The 19,675-nt window shown below is 39.3% G+C and overlaps 1 protein-coding gene across 1 annotated transcript in view; it reads right to left on the bottom strand.

The window, feature by feature from the left end:
- Positions 1-19,675, bottom strand: part of LOC140482597 (spermatogenesis-associated protein 7 homolog) — a 191,734-nt gene that overhangs the window by 97,814 nt on the left and 74,245 nt on the right. The window contains exon 6 of the mRNA XM_072580120.1: positions 3,863-4,089. Within this exon, the coding sequence (XP_072436221.1) occupies positions 3,863-4,089 (227 nt within the window). The remainder of the gene's footprint in view (positions 1-3,862; positions 4,090-19,675) is intronic.

Genomic DNA, 19,675 nt, shown 5'->3' with positions numbered 1-19,675 from the left:
TTTAATTACTTGCGGTTAGTCAGCACAGAATTGGATAAGAAAAAACCTATTACCATTAGCAGATGGTACAAGGAATAATTTACGCAGACTGAAAGTCTTGTCCAAGAGGTGCTGAGAGAGTATGAGGTAGAATATGTCATGCAGCGACAGGTAATGACCAGAAGTTCACTGCCACAAAGGTGATGGATGATCAATGATTTCATTAAGAAATTGGATGTGCACTCGAAGTAAGTAAACTTCAAGAGCTACAGGGGTTGCATGGGAGAGTGAGATTCATAATGAGGCTATCAGGGAACTGTAGCAACAGAAGGAGATGGCCAGATATCTGTTTCTCCAGATGGCCTCACTATGAATGCTTGGTTGCACTCGAATGGAAACAGCTCTGCAGGGGCTCTCTTTATACAAGTTGAAGTTTTGCCAGATTGACATCTTTATGAAGTTATTGTTAATTTATTGTTGCTTGGATGTGATTGTCCAATGTCTGTGTTTATTTGGACAGGAATAAGGGGTGTGAAGTGGGGTAAAGTTTCTGTTATTGTTAGAATGATTGATTGCGCCAGATTAGCACTATTATAAGGCTGTAAGAGCAGCAGTTTGTTATTTAAACAAGATTTTTGAAAGGATTTTGTTTTCACCAGTATTTTGAAGAATTTTCATTATTAGTATGCGCTTCATAGTTTCTGTACATAGCACATATGGAATGAATGAAAATTGAGGTGCAGGAAGCATGAAAGCTGTGCGGGTTAATGGAAAACATATGGAAAGGGCATGGGAAATACAGTTTTTAAAATGTATTCTTTCATAGGATGTGCAAGTCGCTAACATGGCCAGAATTTGATGGCCATTTGTAATTGCCTGTGAAATGAATGCCTGGCTGACTCATTTCAGAGGCCAGTTAAGAGTCAGCCACATTGCTGTGGTCTGCAGTCAATGTAGACCAGATCAGACAAGGATGGCAGATTTCCTTCCCTAAAAGACATTAGTGAAAGGACATTGGGTTTTGTGACAATCAATGACTATTTCATAACTGCCACTGCTGAGATGGTAAGGTGCCGTGATCCATGTCTCCTACCAGAATGGTGTTGATACCATAAGAATAGTGGTATGTCTGAAATGCCCATTTCTACAAGGGTATAGTCTAGGGTGGGATTGTTGAATGTGGGCTCACTACCCACACTCTTATCCTGGCATCCTAAATATCAGGCACTCTGGGAATGGGGCTGTAACTCTGTAATTGGATGCTGCCTAGATTTGTTGACTGCCACAATCTAATTTGACATGTATGTAGACCTGAAGATCTGGCCACAGAATCCAAAGCAGGAAGTGTCAGTTTAAAAAAAAATTCTAAAATCATATAGAGAAAACAACTTAAAGAGAGAGAAAGAAATGCATAAGTAAGTGCAAGAAAGATAAAAGAGACAGAAAAAAAAGTTACATTCAGATTGTTCATATTTGAACAGACAAGCAGTAATTCCTTTAAGTGAATCGAGGATAAGGTGGGTAACTTTATGGTGGAACATGTTTGTACATACCAATTTTCTCATTAATACATAGGTGTAATGCTCAGGAGCAAGCCAACTCGGGTAGCAACTTCCTGCATTTTGGTTTAACGGCACATAATTGGATGCTCTAAATTGCTGCCTGATTTACTCATTCATAACAGTGCAAGCTGGCGGATACACTGTTACTTTCACCACAAAAATGTGGTCCAATATAAAAAGTCATTTCCAGTGTTGGAACATTTATATTTTCATAAGAAGCTTACAAGATGCAGGTAGCAATAGAACCATAAACTTTAGCAGTGTGGTAATGAGACTCCCTAAGTAGGAAATGGGGATATCAAAAAGGAAGGCCACCCTCAAAGCCAGCCAAGAAAGCAGAAAGACAGGCGAGAATGACTTGGAGTTTCATTTTGTTGACCCTGTGAATTGTTGATCAATGCCTGATGAACTGCAATGGCCTATCCAGGGCTGGCAATGTGACAAACTCCGCAAGAAATTACCCTTTGCTTCGCTTCTCTGCTCTGTCATTTTGGGTGTTTTCAGCACTTTTGTTTTTGGCTCAAGTGATTTAAAACCTCAGTGTAGTTTCCTGGCAGCAGGTCCTAGATAGACCAGAACAGAGAATTACGGAAAACTTTGGTCAGAATATTTAACAAGAGCACTGGAGAATCTGAGTCATGATGCAGGGATGCATTGCAGGGAGGATAGATGAGGAAACTATAGCTGTGATAGGCAGATTCTTCAGGATTTTAGAAGTGCATTACAGATCTGGAACCTAGATTATTGCGGCACTATTTAGGAACATAGGAATAGGAGGAGGCCATTCAGTCCATTGAGCCTGCCCTGCCATTTTCTATAATCATGGTAAATGAACATTTCAATGTCTTCCCCCATGACCCTGAATGCTGTTGGAAATCAATCAATTTCTACTTCCACAGCCCTTTGTGCTAGAAAATTCCAAAGTTTCACAACATTTATCTTGAACCTAAGTTGGGCATCACCCTTATTTTTAAAATGTGCCCATTGATTCTAGATTCTCAAAACAGGAGAAACATCTTACTTGCATCTACTCTTTCTATCCCTTTAAGTATTTTGTAAGTTTCAATGAGATAACCTGACTATGATCAAGAGGAATTTTATCTCAGGCATATTTCTGAGAAATCATGAACACAACATCAGAAATACTCCAGAGAATAAAGCATTTTTAGTCGCTACAATGTTACAAACTTTTATGATTGGATCCAATTTCACATTCATTAAAATGCAACCCATTGAAAATGGTTGTTTCACATTCCCTGCTGATTAGACAAACTCATAAATTCCATGTTTTGAATCACATCAAATCAGTTTAAGTATTAATTCCTTCTGAGCTCTGTGTGCAGTTCTCCTCACCATAATCTGCCTGTCTCCCTACTTCCTTATCTTCTACTCTCACTTTAGTCTGATTCAAACCCAAACTCGTTAGAAGGGAACATCAAATAGGATCATAGTGGTGACGAAACTGATACCAAAGATTGTGCTTGCAAGCCTGAACAACAGAGGCTTTGTCAACTTAGCCAATTAAAGGAGCAGCATAGGACCACTTCCCTGGACTGCTGGCAATCACACAGCAAAGTCAGCAGTTGCCTGCTGATGGCTGTCCTACAGTTTCCTGTAGGGGGGAGTGGAGAGTTGAGCAATACTGAAGGATTCTGTTGGCAAATGCCTCTCTTGTAGCCCTATTGTCACAGCTGATGGAATTATTCCCCTAAACACCGGGGCTTAGCAGACAGAGAAAACATATTCTTACTATAATTGACAAAAGATGGGTAGACCACAGAATATGTACCTCCCATAGATCAAATCTGAGTAGAGGTGGGTAGGTGATGTGCACAGCACCCTGCCATGGCACCTGATTTAAGACCCCACTACCTCTTTCTTTGTTCCCAGTGGGGACGAAAGAGAGGATACTGATGAAACATTTCCAGCCCAACTGGGAGGAAATCTTGCCAAATCTTGTACCCATTTGATCTGGGTAAGACAGCTTCTTAATTCCTCAGACGTATTACAGTAATTCAAGTGTTATGTCAGAAATACATTTCAAAAAGGATGCTGGAGAATCACTAACTGGTTGGATGTGCTCATCTAAGATAGGTAGAAGCCTGAAGACCCGAAGTGAATAGCTAAGCATTACGCTCAGGCAACAAAAGCTACCTTGTAAATGAAAAATACACACAGATTATTTATTTGTTTAAGATTTGTTTGTTGCAATTAATCTTTTTTGTTGACCATATACTAAAAATATAACTGTCATTACTTAAACCTACATACTAGAAATTATCTTTAAATTTCATCTTATTTTACAATGCAATCAAAAATACCTTTCATTACATGTTGGCGTTACACTTGGATTGCCTTGCGTGTTTTTAGGTGCTGTATAATACTTGTACTTCAAAAGGAATGACTTTGCTTTATTCCTCAATGTTCTTGGCGTGAAAGACTGTCTTTCTTCTGTAAACCAATTGGAATGTTTATCAAGGAGGTCTCCACTGTATGTTTTCTTCTGAGGATCTTGAAAAGGTCTCTTCATCAGATTCTTGTCCCTGAACTGGATTGACCAAAAATGTAATAATGAATAGTCAGCATGGAAGTTAGGTGCACAGGAACAGGTACAGGTCATAACCCCCTTGAGGCAAAAGTGAGTACTGCAGATGCTGGAGATTAGAGCCAAGAGTGTGATGCTGGAAAAGCACAGCAAGTTAGGCAGCAAATGCCTGAATGAAGGGCTGATGAAGGGCTTTTGCCCAAAACATCGATTTTCCTGCTCCTCGGATGCTGCCTGACCTGCTGTGCTTTTCCAGCATCACAATCTTGACTCATAACACCCTTGAGCCTATTCTGCCATTCGATAAGCACCTGTCTGATTTATGGTTCAACTGTATATTCTTATCTTTGTTCCAAAATACTATCCATCTTAATTTTAGAATTATCAATTGATCTTGAATCAATTGCAGTTTGCAAGAGAGATTTCTAAACATCCTCCAATTCTCATGGATAGTAATAAAATATGGACTGTTCATTTTGGAATTCCATCATCTGATTTTAATACCTGAATTGAAATTGTTTTAAAAGGGAAAGGCACTGATGGTTATAATAAATAGCTGAACTTATAGGTTAACCAAGTTCAATGAAATAATATAGAATAAACAGCATCATCTGAACTGGAATGAACATATTATAACAAGACACTGAAACCGCACAAACTAATTTTGAGAGTTATGTGATATATATATGTTAATATATTATAATTAATAATATACATGAAAAATATAAATATATTCAAGATAAAGAAATTACTTTTACAGTTTAGATTTTAAAGAACTGTTATAAGTGGTTGATTACTTCAGTAAAGAGCTTATGAAAGTATATAGCTTATGAAAGAAAGACCTTCCAGAACAATGACTTAATTCAGTGTGTGTCAGAGAGTAGGCATTCCCTGGGCTACTAAAGCAGAATTGTTTTTACTGAATTGGTTTATAACAGGGAGTGTAAACATTGAAATCACTTAGCTTGTTTGTAGTTCAAAATAATTACAGGTTGATTTTAGCTTAGAAAATCCATTAGAAATTATTTGGAGAGTTTTGGAAGAGACCTGACTGGATTCAGAAGCAATTGTAGTCCTCCTCCCATATTGGAGTATAAGGTAGATCAGGGACAGACCAGTTACCTCAGTGGTAAAATTTAATTTGTGGAACTTCCACACCAAGATTGTTTGATTAGAAATCTGCAGGCTATTGGAGAAGGAGGAAGTCTAAGCTCTGAGTTTTGTGAGTATTCATGTAAGATGTCTTAACAATTCACCAGAAAGAATTAAGAAGAATCAAATAAGGTGAGCCATTTAAGATTTGATATAGAGGGGTAATTTCTAAAGATTTGATTCTCTAATGGATAGTATCAGGAAATGAAGTGAAACATTGTTTTGCAACCTCCTCTGGATCCCCTTTGAGCTAACACATCCTAACAGCTGAGCTAATAGAGGTTTAGAAAATTATACAATGTTTTGATAAAGATGGAAGAGAAAAAGCATTTCCATTTGAGGGAAAAAGTCAAATTCCAGGCCACCAGTGTAAAACTTGCACCAAGGAATTGAGTAGGAAATTCAGAAAGAAATATCTTGCCCAGAGAAGTAGTGAGAATGTGGAACTCACTATTACACAGAATGATTGCAACCAACAGCCTAGATATATTTATGGAGATGCCAAGTAATCCTGTATTAAGTGAGTAGGGATTAGAGATTAGTATTGATGGGAAAGGATGGAAGAATGGCTTAAGTGGAACATTGATTGGTTTGGTTGAATGATCTCTTTCTGTGCTGTATATTCTACATTATTCTATAATGAATTATAAAGATTTATTACAAAGATCTTCCATGGCTACTAATTCTATATTCTACATGAGATGATGAAGCCCATGCAATAATGTCTTGAAAGTTTCTCTGACAGTAGTTTTAACTGAACACATTGGATTGATGATTTCAAATGTAAATATATTTGCAAACATGCTTTCTTCGCTGTCTTGGATTGTTCAGATGATGGAGTACATGTTTAATGTATCTTTTTTAGTTTACATGTTATTTATTCATAGAAGATAAATGGTTTGAAAAAAATACTAATTTAGACAAACAGATGAGAATAAGTCAAAAGAGGGTAATAAAATATTTGGAGTAAACTTGGCCAACAAGTTATGTAATGTGAAGCATTATTTTAGCAATTGCTTCTGTACAATGCACAGTCAATGCACTTCTACCACAGCATTCTACTGATATTCATGGCCACTGTTTCATCTTGCCATCCAATAGTCTCTAGTCATATCATCTCAATCGCAGACAAACACTTCTGATATCTTGCATTCCACATCTGCTACAAGGGAAAAATTAATCTTCTCTGGTTATGGACAACTTCACTTTTAAATACCCAGCCACCTAGACATAGGCCCTCCATTTACTCAAACAAATCTTTAGCTGTGCCACTGGTAATCTGATCAACTCCATCTGCCACTTCTTCCTTCAATGCTCATAAACCCTTTGGCCAAATACCCTCAGCAGCACTCATCATGTTATATGAGCTTTCTGGCAGCTTTGCAGCAGCCATCCTTCTTCCTGGTATGAATCTACAGGACAGTGTGGTGTAATATGCTACAGGAAAACCACTTGGTCATCTGATAAGAATAGTTTCTTGTCTCAAACAAAATGTAATTTATTGCAGGTGTAGTTGATTGCACAGACTATGAAGAAGAACCAGGTGATACATCTCAAGCCTTTCAAATCCTAATCTGTCTCTCTACATCCCACTGCTTCATCATATTCCAATATTCCTGTGGGATTGCCCAGTGAATCTATATGGATGGAAGCTAGAAATGAGAAGGGGATGATCACCTTAATGGGATTATATTGTAGGCGCCCAGTAGTCAGTGGGAAACTGAGGAGCATATTTGTAGAGAGATTTCAGTTATGCGTGAGAATAATAGGGTTGTAATAGTAGAAGACTTTAATTTTCCAAATGTAGACTGCAACTCCCATAGTGATGGGGAGGAATTTGTTAAACACGATTAACAAAGTTTTCTGTATCAATATGTAAGTGCACCTACTAGAGAATTAGCAGAGCTTGACCTTCTCTTGGGAAATAAGGCAGGACAAGTGACTGAAATGTCAGGGCAGAGCACTTTGTAACCAACAATCATAATTCTATTAGTTTTAAAGTAGTTACCAAAAAGGATAGGCCTTGTATAAAAGTTAAAGTTCTAAATTGGACTGAAGTATGAGACAAGAACTTTCAGAAATTGGGATAGATTGTTTGCAGGTAAAAGGACAAATGGCAAATGGGAGGCTTTCAAACGTGAGATAATGAGAGTTCAGAGGCGATATGCTGCTGTTAGAATGAAGAGTAAGGCTGGTAGGAGTAGAGAACAATAGATAAATAGATGTATTGAGGCACTGGTTAAGAATAAAAAGGAGGCATTTGTCAAGTATACAACAGGTATACAACGGGGATCAAGTGAATCTCTTGAAGAGTATAAGGGGAGTAGAGACATTCTTAAGAGGGAAATCAGGATAGCAAAGTGGAAATCTGAGATAGCCTTGGCAGGTAAAGTTAAAGATAATCCAAAGAGAATGTATAAGTATATTAAGGACAAAAGAGCAACTAGGGAGAGAATAGGGCCCCTTAAAGATCAACAAGGTCATCTGTATGGAGCCAGAGGAGATGACAGAAATACTAAATAAATGTTTTGCCTCAGTATTTACTGTGGAGTAAGACATGGAAACTAAGGAACTCTGTGAAATAAATATCGATGTCTTGAAAATAGTCTATATTCCAGAAGATGAGGTGCTGGAGGTCTTAAAAAGTGCAAAGGGAGATAAATCTCCAGGATCTAATGAAATATATTCTAGGACATTGTGGAAATTAGGCAAGAAATTGCAGGCCCCCGAGCAGAAATATTTGTATCATCTATAGTCACGGGTGAGATGCCAGAAGTCAGGAGAGTAGCTAACATTGTGCCTTTATTTAAGAAAGGCTAGAATGAGAAGCCTGAGAACAATAGATGAGTAAGATTGGAACAGCTAGTTACTCTATCAGGTCAGTTTATTTATCAATAGTTAAGTTATTGTAAATTCCATTGTCTTTTGTTTGTGTTTCAACTGTACTGTTTAAATAAATTCTGTTTTGCTTAAAGCCGAGTGGTTTGACCAGCTGTATCACACCTGGACTATCCACTTCACATCTGTCTTTAAAATAAGAAAACGTTTGGGTCAAGGCCACCTTCCTAAAATATTTGAAGGGGGTCTGGCCTGGTTCATAACAGGATGATGTTTTATTTAAAGGCTAGCTGATGGGAATAAACAAGTAATCACTAAGAGGTTTGAGCGCCACATAGAATGTATATTACTTTTACATTTCACTGGCTGCTAAGAATTTGAAGAGGATCTTTGAAATGAATCAGGTGACTTTCTGGATCATTTTGTCAAAACATCAACAAAACTTTATCAATTTCTATTCCAGAAATTCTCTCAGGATTCAATCCAAGAATAGTAAGTAGCTACCAGGAGAAAGGGAGTATCTACTCACCCACACATCAGCTGCCACCCTTGATTTGCAGGAGGGAGGGAGGAGGAAAGGAAATTAGGCAAATAGCACCAGCTGTTGGGAGGGATGAGAAGTACAGAAGGGTACGGTGGACTGCTTTCCTCCCCTGTGGGTACATAACATCACTCCTCCTCTGGACCTACTTCACCAGGACCTCCAGGATAGTGTCCAATAATCTGTGTGGCCTTCTCACATGATCCCTATCCTGCCCAGAGATGTCCTGCTTCACAGGAACCAGCATATACTTATAGTGGGAATGTGTTTGTGAAGCCCCCAGTACAGCTCCACAAAAACTGCATCTCATTAGTACTTGAGTATTAAACTGCAGATGCCTGATTTAGTGCCTCCAGGCAACTCAAAATAGTAGTTCAGACTAAGCTTTGACAACGATTCAGTTAGACTCAAAACAGATGCTGCCAGACCTGCTGAGATTTTCCAGCATTTTCTCTTTTGGTTTCAGATTCCAGCATCTGCAGTAATTTGCTTTAATTCAGACTAAGGTTGCATACTAAAACCAAATATTCAAACAGGTTTTCATTATAAAAATTGCACCATTTGCGTCTGAGTTTACCCTTTCATGAACAGAGGCCCCTCACGCTTTTCATCTTGGTGAGGTCCTAGGTTACTGATGAAGACCAAGGGCAACTTCCCTGTAACTGTATATCATTGTGCCACCAGCCCTTCTGTTGGGTCTGTTGATCCAGTGGGATGGAACATAGCCAGGGATGGTGATGGTATCTGGGACATTATGTGATACAACTTGGTAAGTATGGCTTTTTAGACTGTTGCCTAACTAGTTGGTGAGATGTATCTCCCAATTTTGGCACAATTTCCTGTATGCTGATAAGGCAGGCATTGCAGCATTGATAGCTGGGTGCTGGGTTGTTTCTAGTGCCTAAGTTCCTTTTGACTTTGCTGTCATGGCTTAATTGTACTGAGTAACTATCAGGCTGTTGTGGCTATTTTTCCAGTTATGCTCTTTCAGAGGGTCTTAGGATTTTAGTGTTAGATGGCTTTTTTCTTACAACAGTCAGTGATAGTTTCATGGCACCATCACTGAAACTCGTTTTCAATTCCAGATGTTTTAAAATTAACCTTTAGATTCCATGAAATGCATTGGTACTGCAGCATTAGCCTTGATCTCTTGATTACTATTCCAGTGACATGAGCATTATGTCACCATCTCCCTATGTATCGTCGAAATCCGCACTCAATAAGGCTTATTAGTTACAAGATCAGTGAAGTCCAATGGATACTATATGGTTACCCACAAACAGTCCAAATGTGAAAAGTGAACCTTCCCTAATCTTGCACTTAAGACTCATTTGGCAGTACTTTAGACATCAATAAAAGGGCTACTGCACTGATTGAGGAGCTGTTTATTAAATAATATGTTAAATCAAGGCTCCATCTGTGTTGTCAGATGCATGTAAAAGATCCCTTGGTACTCGTTCATAACAGAAAGGAGGTTACTCTGGCCGAGATGTATCCTGAATCAATTTACATGTTAAAGTATATAAATTGCACGAGTAATTATAACGTCTATTGTAATGAGGCATATTGATAGAACAGCTCTGAGTTCCATGGTTTTACACTCATAAGGCATTTAGGATGACTTTCACCGAGAATTAAAAAGCACAGTTGGTGCCAGAATTAACTAACCCAGTTGGAGTCTGTATGTTGATGAGTTTAGAAATTGAGTAGCAATCTCTGAAGCTGTGAATCATTTTTTTAGTGTTCTGATTTTGTCATTCTGCCTTCACTGACCTGGACTTGTTACTCATTGCTTCTGATAGAGTAGTGCCACTAGAAAATCTGTTGCCTGCTACGTCTACTTCACTCCATTGTCAGGAGCACAAATATTGTGCCTTATGGGCCTAGTTTTGTAAAGACAATGGATTCCGATTGATACTAACACCAATTTTCCCAAAGAGTATATATGTAATAGAGACGTAATACATATGTCACACCCAAAGAGATATGCAGAAGATGAGTTTGTTCACCAAAGAGACAATGGGATAGCACTTTTATTTATTACATGGAGACCTGCTGTAAATGGATTAGTGGTGCTGGAAGAGCACAGCAGTTCAGGCAGCATCCAAGTAGCTTCGAAATCGACGTTTCGGGTTCCAGCACCACTAATCCAGAATTTGGTTTCCAGCATCTGCAGTCATTGTTTTTAACCTGCTGTAAATGGTCATGTGATCCTACAGCTTTTCTTGTGGCTGTGAAGGTGATGACTGCACTCAATGTTTATGGCCCAGTTCAGGCAGCCACGAGATTTATGGAATAACAACTAAAATGCAGCCTGGATATGACTTAATTAAATGGCAATAAATGTGTCTTCTAATTTCCCACATTACAATAGTGACCACAATGCAACTGGTTGTAAAGTACTTTAGAACATACTGTGGTCATGAAAGGAGATATATAATTGCAAGTCTCACTTTCAGTAGTACAGAACTTGAATATTACCGATTACAGAATCACATCCAATAGTAAATGTTTTGTTTTGGCTTTTGAGAGCAATTGGGTAATGCTTGCTGAAAAGCCTGAATGTGTTTACAAAAACACTAAAACCATTTTAAGATAATGTGTAGAGACTCAGTTAGATTTCCTATAAGAGCCATACATTTATATTCAGGAACCTATTGAAAGCAAAAGGAACATATAGAAGCCTTGCGCCTTTTTTGAATTGCACAGTATTATGGGAAATATTTAGTTTGAGTGCTTTCTCCATGAAAATACCTTGGCTAAACAGAGTCAACCTGCTAACTAATCAACACCTTTTTCCTACAGTTTAAATTGTTATGACCATTTAACATTTGAGTTTCTTCCATTTGTGTAATATGAAAAGTTTTGGCAATATATCATTCTTTTCAGCAATATTTACATTTTTCTTCTTTCTTTTAAAGAGAGCTGGGAAATTCACTTGGTGTTAAAGCAAAGCTAAAGCAAGCTTAGAAAGTGTTATGCATTTGTTATTCCTGCTAAAGTTCCAGTGTGGGCAAGATGGTATATACATTGTAAGTTCCTCTAGAAAATTTCCTCAAGAAACTTGACATGAAAGACTATCTGACCAAGGCTGACATAGTTTCATGCCAGTAAAGCCAATGCTAAAGCCGTCCTGTTCACTTCTCACTGGCAATGTGCATATTGCACATGAGAAGATGTAAAGATCATGTATTATGTGAAATATGAAGGAATACAGTACATTCTCTCTTCACTATCTTCTTCAGAACGGAAATGTCAGTTTTTTCCATACAACTTGAAAACAATACATTTCACACAATTCTTCAAAACTTAAGTTTTCTAAGTAAAATTAAAAATAAACTGTGAAGCTTTTGTGCAGAGCCTTTGAATTGTTTTTCATTGAACATGTTATATATGTATAATGCTGCTGCCATCGTGATCATTTAACTGCTTTCAGGGAAATGTTGTACGATGAATCCTCATCACACCGTGTTGTGTGAGCTAACTCATAGATTTGCTCCCTCCATTGTCTTTCATGGTAGGATCTGAAGAGCCTGTTTGTGTAGAGGAAAATCACTTAGTTGTCCAGTGAGAAGAGGCTCTTGACTTAAACAAATGTAGTTTATTGCATGCCAGTAAACAGTATACAAGTTACACCAATGTGATGGGAATTATTACAGAGACAATGAAGAAGACCCAGGTCGTAGATCTTACTGCTTTGAGACCTTAAATGCCTCCTATCATGTCTGAGTGACTTCAAAAAAGTGGTGCTTAAGGCACTTCTCAGCATGAAGCTTTTCAGACCTTCACTCCCATATGATAGGAATTGGAAATTAGACGGTAATTGGTGTTCCTACCTGAGACTGCATATCAATGCAGTTGACTATCCTAACTATCCATTGCAATTGACTAGCGCATCAGTTTAGGGCAATAAGAGATAATAAATACTGACTGTGCCAACAACACCCAAGTCCTGTGAATGAATTAAAAAAAAAACAATTGAGTGTATTCAAGTCTGAGATTAATTGATTGATTTTGGAACTCTAAAGAAAGCAATGGATATGGGGATAGGGTGTGAACGTGCAGTTATGGCAAAATAGTCATAATGTTATTGATCAATAATGAGGGACCAGATGGCCTACTCGTGCTCCTAATTCTTACATACTTAGAATTGAAAGAACAATTCATCCAAATAAATTCTCTTTAATGTTACGAGAACAATCCTCTACAGTTGGTTCATGTAGCCAAGGAGCATTGCACTTTCGTCAAAACTGGAATCTAGGGCATTGATTTAAAGTTATTTCTTCTGCATAGTTTTTCATTTAAGATCTCAGATTACTCAATCAATAACTGTTCCTCTCAAAAAGCTGGATTTTGTTAAAATTGACTGAATTCACTTTTAACCTGTTTTTATGAAAGGTCAGCACTTAATTTATAACTACACTTACACTGCCACTCATGGTGCTTTTTTATTTTCTTTCAAAGTACTTCAGCAATTTAGCCATAACCTGATCCAATTACTGTGTAAGAACTGAATCACATCTCAGCAGTGGGCTGTACCCTTTGAAATTCTTCTGTCCAAATTATATAAAAGACAAGTGGCATGAGTTTCTACAGGACCTTTCCAGCTGTCATTCAGTGGGGATTACTATGGGGAAGAGGTGAAAACAGGTCCTAAATGAGTATTGTGTTAATAATACATATCTGTTTGGAAGTTTAGTTTTAGCATGGTCCCAATTACATATTACCATAATTTAAACTTGTCAAGAGATGCTAAAACATCTGCAGGTTTAACACATAAGGATCTTTGTGAAACAGTAAATGGGGGTTTAGTCACCCATCTCTGTCAAGAATGTGCAGTACCGTGGATGTCACACATTTCAAGATGCCTAGGGACTAAGGTTGGAGATCTGGCTGGCTGTTGCCCAGAGGAGGAAGGATGTTTAAGGGTTAAGGAGATCAACTTTCCTCCTGCGCCCCCACTCTCTTCCAAATATTAAACGTGGGTCTGCTGGGCTGCACCCATTACTCCTGTAGATTAAGTAAGATATACACAATCAAATATCCTACTAGTGACTTCCATAAGATGTCAAATAAGATACTGGACCACAGCACTTATCCTCCTTAGGCAAAGGCCTCAGAAATGTTCAGGAATAAAATGCTGATAGAGTGTTGAAAAAGTCTAGATAAAGTGATCCAAGTGTCTCCTGATTTCTTTCAAACATACTAAAGTAAACAAGTAATAAAAGATAAGCATGATATGTTTAAGCAGTGTTCAAAACCTCTGCAACAACTTGCTTACTTTGAATCAGCTAACTATTGTTAGGAGAGAACAGTACATGAAGCATTATCCACTAATATCGTACATTCTCCTTAAACTGACAGGCTAATTGCTAATCATCCCTTTAATAAACATCTGCTTTATTGTTACCAGGATTGGTGTCAAGTCCTTTACTGACAAGGTACCTTTGCACTAAAGATCAGCTCCCACATCCTCTCATTCGGCAGTAAATTTGGTACTCTGGTTTAAAGGTCAAATCACTTTGAAAGTTACTGAGAAAAGAGTGTAGTTAAGTGATATAGTGTCTGTGGGTGGGGTGAAGGGTAGGGTGCCATGTGAGTGAGCTAATAGGTTAACAGTTGAGTGAAGGAGATATGCCAGTTGAGAGGGAAGAGGGAGTACAGATCCAGGCCAACAAGGGTAGAGAATCAGCTGCTTGATGGATACAAGTGCACTTGGGGTGATGGAGTTTGGGTGCCAGGTAACTGGGTGAAGGAGTCAGAGTGCTGGCTTGAATCAAGGCTCCTGGGGTCAGTCTGATCTTTTGGAAGATAGATGGAAGGAGCGGGGGGAGAATCTATTCAGGTCAGATTGGCAGTGGGGTGTTGAGGGGATCGTGAAGAGATTGGGTTCATGGTGAGCTGGGTTAGTGGGTTTTAGGTTGAAGTGGGTAGGACGGTTATCGGAGGCAGTGGAGTTCCAAGGATTTAGGTTGGGGATATCAGATTTGAGTGGTGGGTTGTCAGGTCCTTTGGAGTTTGGGGGTTACGTTTGAATTCAAGTGGGAGTATGTTTGTGGGAGCCGTGGTTGAGTCGATGGTGAGTCCTTCCAGTGGGTGAAATTTAATGCCCTTCTCCGAGCGACTTTAGGTGTGAAGCTAGTGTTTTTCCAACTCTTCCTTGGACTGACAAAGTCCAAAGATAGTATTCCAGTACCAATTCCAACTAAGGCCCTTGTGATTCTACTATCATTGCTCTTTAATGGGGTTGTGCAGTGAGCACAAAAGAAAATTAGATTAGATTAGATTACTTACAGTGTGGAAACAGGCCCTTCGGCCCAACAAATCCACACCGACCCACCAAAGCGCAACCCATCCAGACCCATTCCCCTACATTTACCCCTTCACCTAACACTACGGGCAATTTAGCATGGCCAATTCACCTAACCTGCACATTTTTGGACTGTGGGAGGAAACTGGAGCACCCGGAGGAAACCCACGCAGACACAGGGAGAATGTGCAAACTCCACACAGACAGTCGCCTGAGGCGGGAATCTCTGTCAGGTTTGATTGTGTCTCTCAGGTATGGGGACAGGGTTTAGCACTCAGTGCTTTACTGTGCAACCTGGCATGAGAAGGAGTTCAGGGATGGATGTTGCTACTGAAAGCCAATCTGTAGATGCCTGTCACTGACTACATAAGTGCCTGAATAGCAATTAGTATGAAGGGTCTTCACTAAGAGAGGCAATGCAAGGGTATTCATTGGATCTCCCGCCAGCTGGCGAGACTCCAAAAGCCTGGATTAACTTCCTCCTTTTATTGGTGGTATTGCTATTTAGCATGTGCTAAACTCATAAAAGATGTCGGTCTCACTTTTCCTTCTTTTGAGGTAAGGAGAATGAATGAAATAATATTCAACCAAAGCTTCTGAGGGATCTGTTAGTTCTAAAATGAAAGTTAATTGAAGTTCTCAATGCTAGTTCTTGGTTGACATGAATTTTAGTGTAGGCTACTCATGGAAACAAACTGTGTCAAATTCCTGGGAACTTCTGACATTTCTCTGACATAGAGTAGTGCTGGAAAGGCACAGCAGATTAGGCAGTATTCTGGATTAGTGGTGCTGGAAGAGCACAGCAGTTCAGGCAGCATCCAACGAACAGCAAAATCGGTGTTTCGGGCAAGCATCCGAAGAGCAGGAAAATCAATGTTTCAGGCAAAAGCCCTTCATCAGGAATGAGGCTGGAAGCCTCAGGAAGTTGGGGGCGGGGGGGGGGGGGGCGGGGAGGGTGGTGGGCCTGGGGGGAATGTAGCTGAGAGTGCAATAGGTGGATGGAGGTAGTGGTAAAGGTTGGAGGGAAGGGTGGAGTGGTAGGTGAGAAGGAAGATTGATAGGTGGGACAGGTCATGAGGATGGTGCTGAGCTAGAAGGATGGAACTGGGGTAAGGTGGGGGGAGGGGAAATCAGGAAACTAGTGAAGTCCACATTGATGCCATGGGTTTGAAGGGTTCTGAGGCATCCTTCCTTCAGGCATCGCGATGGAGGAGGACCAGGACCTGCATGTCTTCGGCAGAGTGAGAAGGGGAGTTGAAGTGTTTGACCGTGAGGTAGTGGGGTTGATTGGTGCAGGTGTCCCGGAGATGTTCTCTGAAGCACTCTGTGAGTATGCTTCCAGTCTCCCCAATGTACAGGAGACTGCATCCAGAGCAATGGATACAGTAAATGACATGTGTGGAAATGCAGGTGAAGCTTTGACATGCATTCATATAGCGCTTCAGAGAACATCACCCGCAGCTCCATCGCCACTCCCTTACCACCCGACGCCCACCAATGTAGACTTCACCAGTTTCCTCATTTCTGCTCCCTTCACCTTACTCCATTTCCAACCTTCCAGCTCAGCAACTTCCTCATGACCTGCTCCATCTGTCAATCTTCCTTCCCACCTATCTGCTCCACTTTCGTCTCCGATCTATCATCTTTACCCCACCTCCATCCACCTATTGCACTCTCAGCTACCTTTCCCCCAGGTCCACCACCCTCCCATTTATCTCAATGCCCCCCACCCTGAAGCTCCCAGCCTCGTTCCTCACGAAGGGCTTTTGCTGGAAATATCGATTTGCCTACTCCTTGGATGCTGCCTGACCTACTGTGCTTTTCCAGCACCACTGTAATCTTGACTCTAATCTCCAGCATCTGCAGTACTCACTTTCATCTATAGAAATGTCCTACTTCACCAAACAAATTCCAATGGAGGAACTGACTTCCTCAACTACTTTCATTTCTCAAAAGGCAAATCTTTTTTGATTAATAACCAGAATCTAATACAATTTTGGGACCATACATTTTATGAAGCAACATCTTTGAGCCTCAGACTCTGGGAGTCCTGTACCGCCCACAAAAATGTATATCATCTTCTCGCTCTTTTGTGGTGATAAGAGGTACCTGAAAAATGGATGCTAGGTGGCCAATTTATTCCCTGTCATGTTTTTGACACATTTACGAGATTTTATTGCATATGTGGCTAAGTAAACCAATAGTCCATAAGATGTGGCATGTTATGAAGCTACAGAAGGCATAAAATTTGATATAAAATTAAAGAATATATTAATATATTTGTAAATTGGTTGATGAACAGAAAAGATTTAAATTGGATCAAGTGTTGGGAGTGGTATAACCCAGAATCCAGTGCTCAGTGTATTTTTAAAGGAATAGAATATACACAGCGACAAGTGTTGAAAGATATTGATGACTGATGAGACGTGGATATCAATTAAATAATTCTCTTCAGTTGCAAGTCCTTTTGGATGAATTGTTCACTCTTGATTTTATAAATGGGCCATAAGGTACAAATAATTAATGTCATGCTAAATTTATTCAAGGTAATGATTATGACACATGTGGAGTACTGAAGCTGAATGATTTCTTGCACAAATTTATTATTTTTATTTAAAGGAAGGGTATTATGGGCAAAGCCAACAGAGCGTAGATTCACGGATCATTCACAAGATGCTGCCAAGGGTAGAAACGTATGATAGAAGAAGCACTTGAGATAACGAAATTATTTCCAGTGGAGCAGAGAAAAGCAGGAGAAGGTTTAAAACTGATTTTTGCTTCATGAAGAGTTTTGATAAGGTGAACAGAGAAAGATGATTTCCTCTGGTTGGAGAGGTGGTGCTGAGATAAGAAATTTCCTTCGAAACAGCAGGAACATGTAGAAGAGAGTTGTTGGGGGAGGGGGGTGGCATGAAATTTTACCACAGAGGTATTTGAAACAGATATCAGAAAATCTTTCAATATGTGGAGGTAAGCACAGATGCCATGGAGAGTCAATGGTGGAATCATATTATTTGTGAACTGCTCGAGCAAAGAACTGGAATGTAAATGGTGGGCTAAACAGTTATCTGGAAATGTTAATAATTTTAAGGAATGCTTAAACTTTGAAATCTTTAGGTCTGAACTCAAAAGGGCATATTTTGTATATGTGTACTGCTAACAATGCTGTAGGGGTAAATGCACTAATGCAGTATCTAAACCAAGGACTTGCACTCAAAAGTGTTGCAGCTCAAAGAGTTTCCCCTTCCATGTTGCAACCCCATCTTTGATTAACCTCTGCTTTATAGCATTACTTGAGCAGGATCAATTGATCTATGAATGGCTAGTGTTCTGAGTTGGTTCCAGTCTTGAACAGTGAGAACAGTCTTAAAAGGGAGAAGAAACTGAAAGAACTATAGGAATGCTGACAGTGCATTTTTTGTGATTAACCAATAACGATAACTGTTGAGAGTTTTCAGAACCAATTACAAGTGTTCTTGAGTGCACAAAAGAGCAATTTGGTTACTTGTTAACCCCATGAAAAATTATAAACATTCAATGTCAAGCATATGACCTCTATGAAGTCCACTAGACAGACAAGCACATCCATGAACAAACAGCAGATAAAAGAACATACAATTTAGTATGCCTTGGGTGTCTTTGAGGCAGAAGGTTTGAACCTGAGACTACATTGGTTAGATGGGTTCTCAGTCTCAAAGCAGGAGCAAATGTTGCAGTTGTCTTTTGAGTTCTTGCCTTTCTGATGTTTCTTTCTAGTCAGTATTGTCACCAGGCTCTTCTTTTTGAGATGTGACAGAGAGAGTGCCTTCTCCAGCCTGTTTCAGTTCTCCTGTCTGAACTCCATCGCCTGTGCTATCCCAATTTGAATGCCACTTGAAATAACAACAGTTTGCATATTCCCTGGCTGCCCTGTTGTTTGGTTATTGCATGCAAAGCTCAATTTCCAAACTGCGAATATATTCGTAATGGCATAAATCATAGAGAATCTTTGCAGTGGGGGAGATGGCCATCTAATCTATGTTGGTTTGTGAAACTTGGCTAACCTGTTAAGAATCAATGCTTTTGGACCTTTTGCAAAACCATTTCAGTTTGTGAAAGTTACAGGTATTAAATCTGATAATAGGTTCCAAAAGGTAGCCATCCATATTTTGTAACCTCATGACAGTATCAATTATTGCAAATTTCATAACCTCAAGTGTCATTCTGTAGATCTGAGCGCATAATCTGTGCTTAAAACTCCACGACAATATTAAGGAAGTGCTACACTGTGATTTCATGTGAATCCAAAATATTACATGGTACTATTTGGTGTCCTATTAATACCTAAATCAGCATTGGTACAACAGATTAGGGGAGAAATTGGGCTATTTGATGTTATTTGACTTCATAACAGTTAAAGCTTACGTCCAAGATGTATGCAGATTTCAGAAATGCCATATCATCTTTTGAAGGATTTATGCATGGGAACATATGCCCAGGGAGCACTAGCAACATACAGAACAGGTACACTATGATGTTAATCACTATGTGATTCTGATTTGATGATGGCGTTACCATTTTCAAATGTCATGTCCCAGCTTATAAGTTTGAAAAGATGAATATGATACTATAAGACAATAAGACCATAAGACACAGGCCATTCAGCCCATCAAGTCTCCTTTGCCTTTCAATCATGGTTGATAAGTTTCTCAACCCCATTCTCCCACTTTCTCCCCATAACCCTTAATCTCCTTGACAATCAAGAATCT

The sequence above is a fragment of the Chiloscyllium punctatum genome, chromosome 11 (assembly GCF_047496795.1).
Source record: "Chiloscyllium punctatum isolate Juve2018m chromosome 11, sChiPun1.3, whole genome shotgun sequence".
Lineage (NCBI taxonomy): Eukaryota > Metazoa > Chordata > Chondrichthyes > Orectolobiformes > Hemiscylliidae > Chiloscyllium > Chiloscyllium punctatum.
This window is presented reverse-complemented; position numbering and strand designations above follow the sequence as displayed.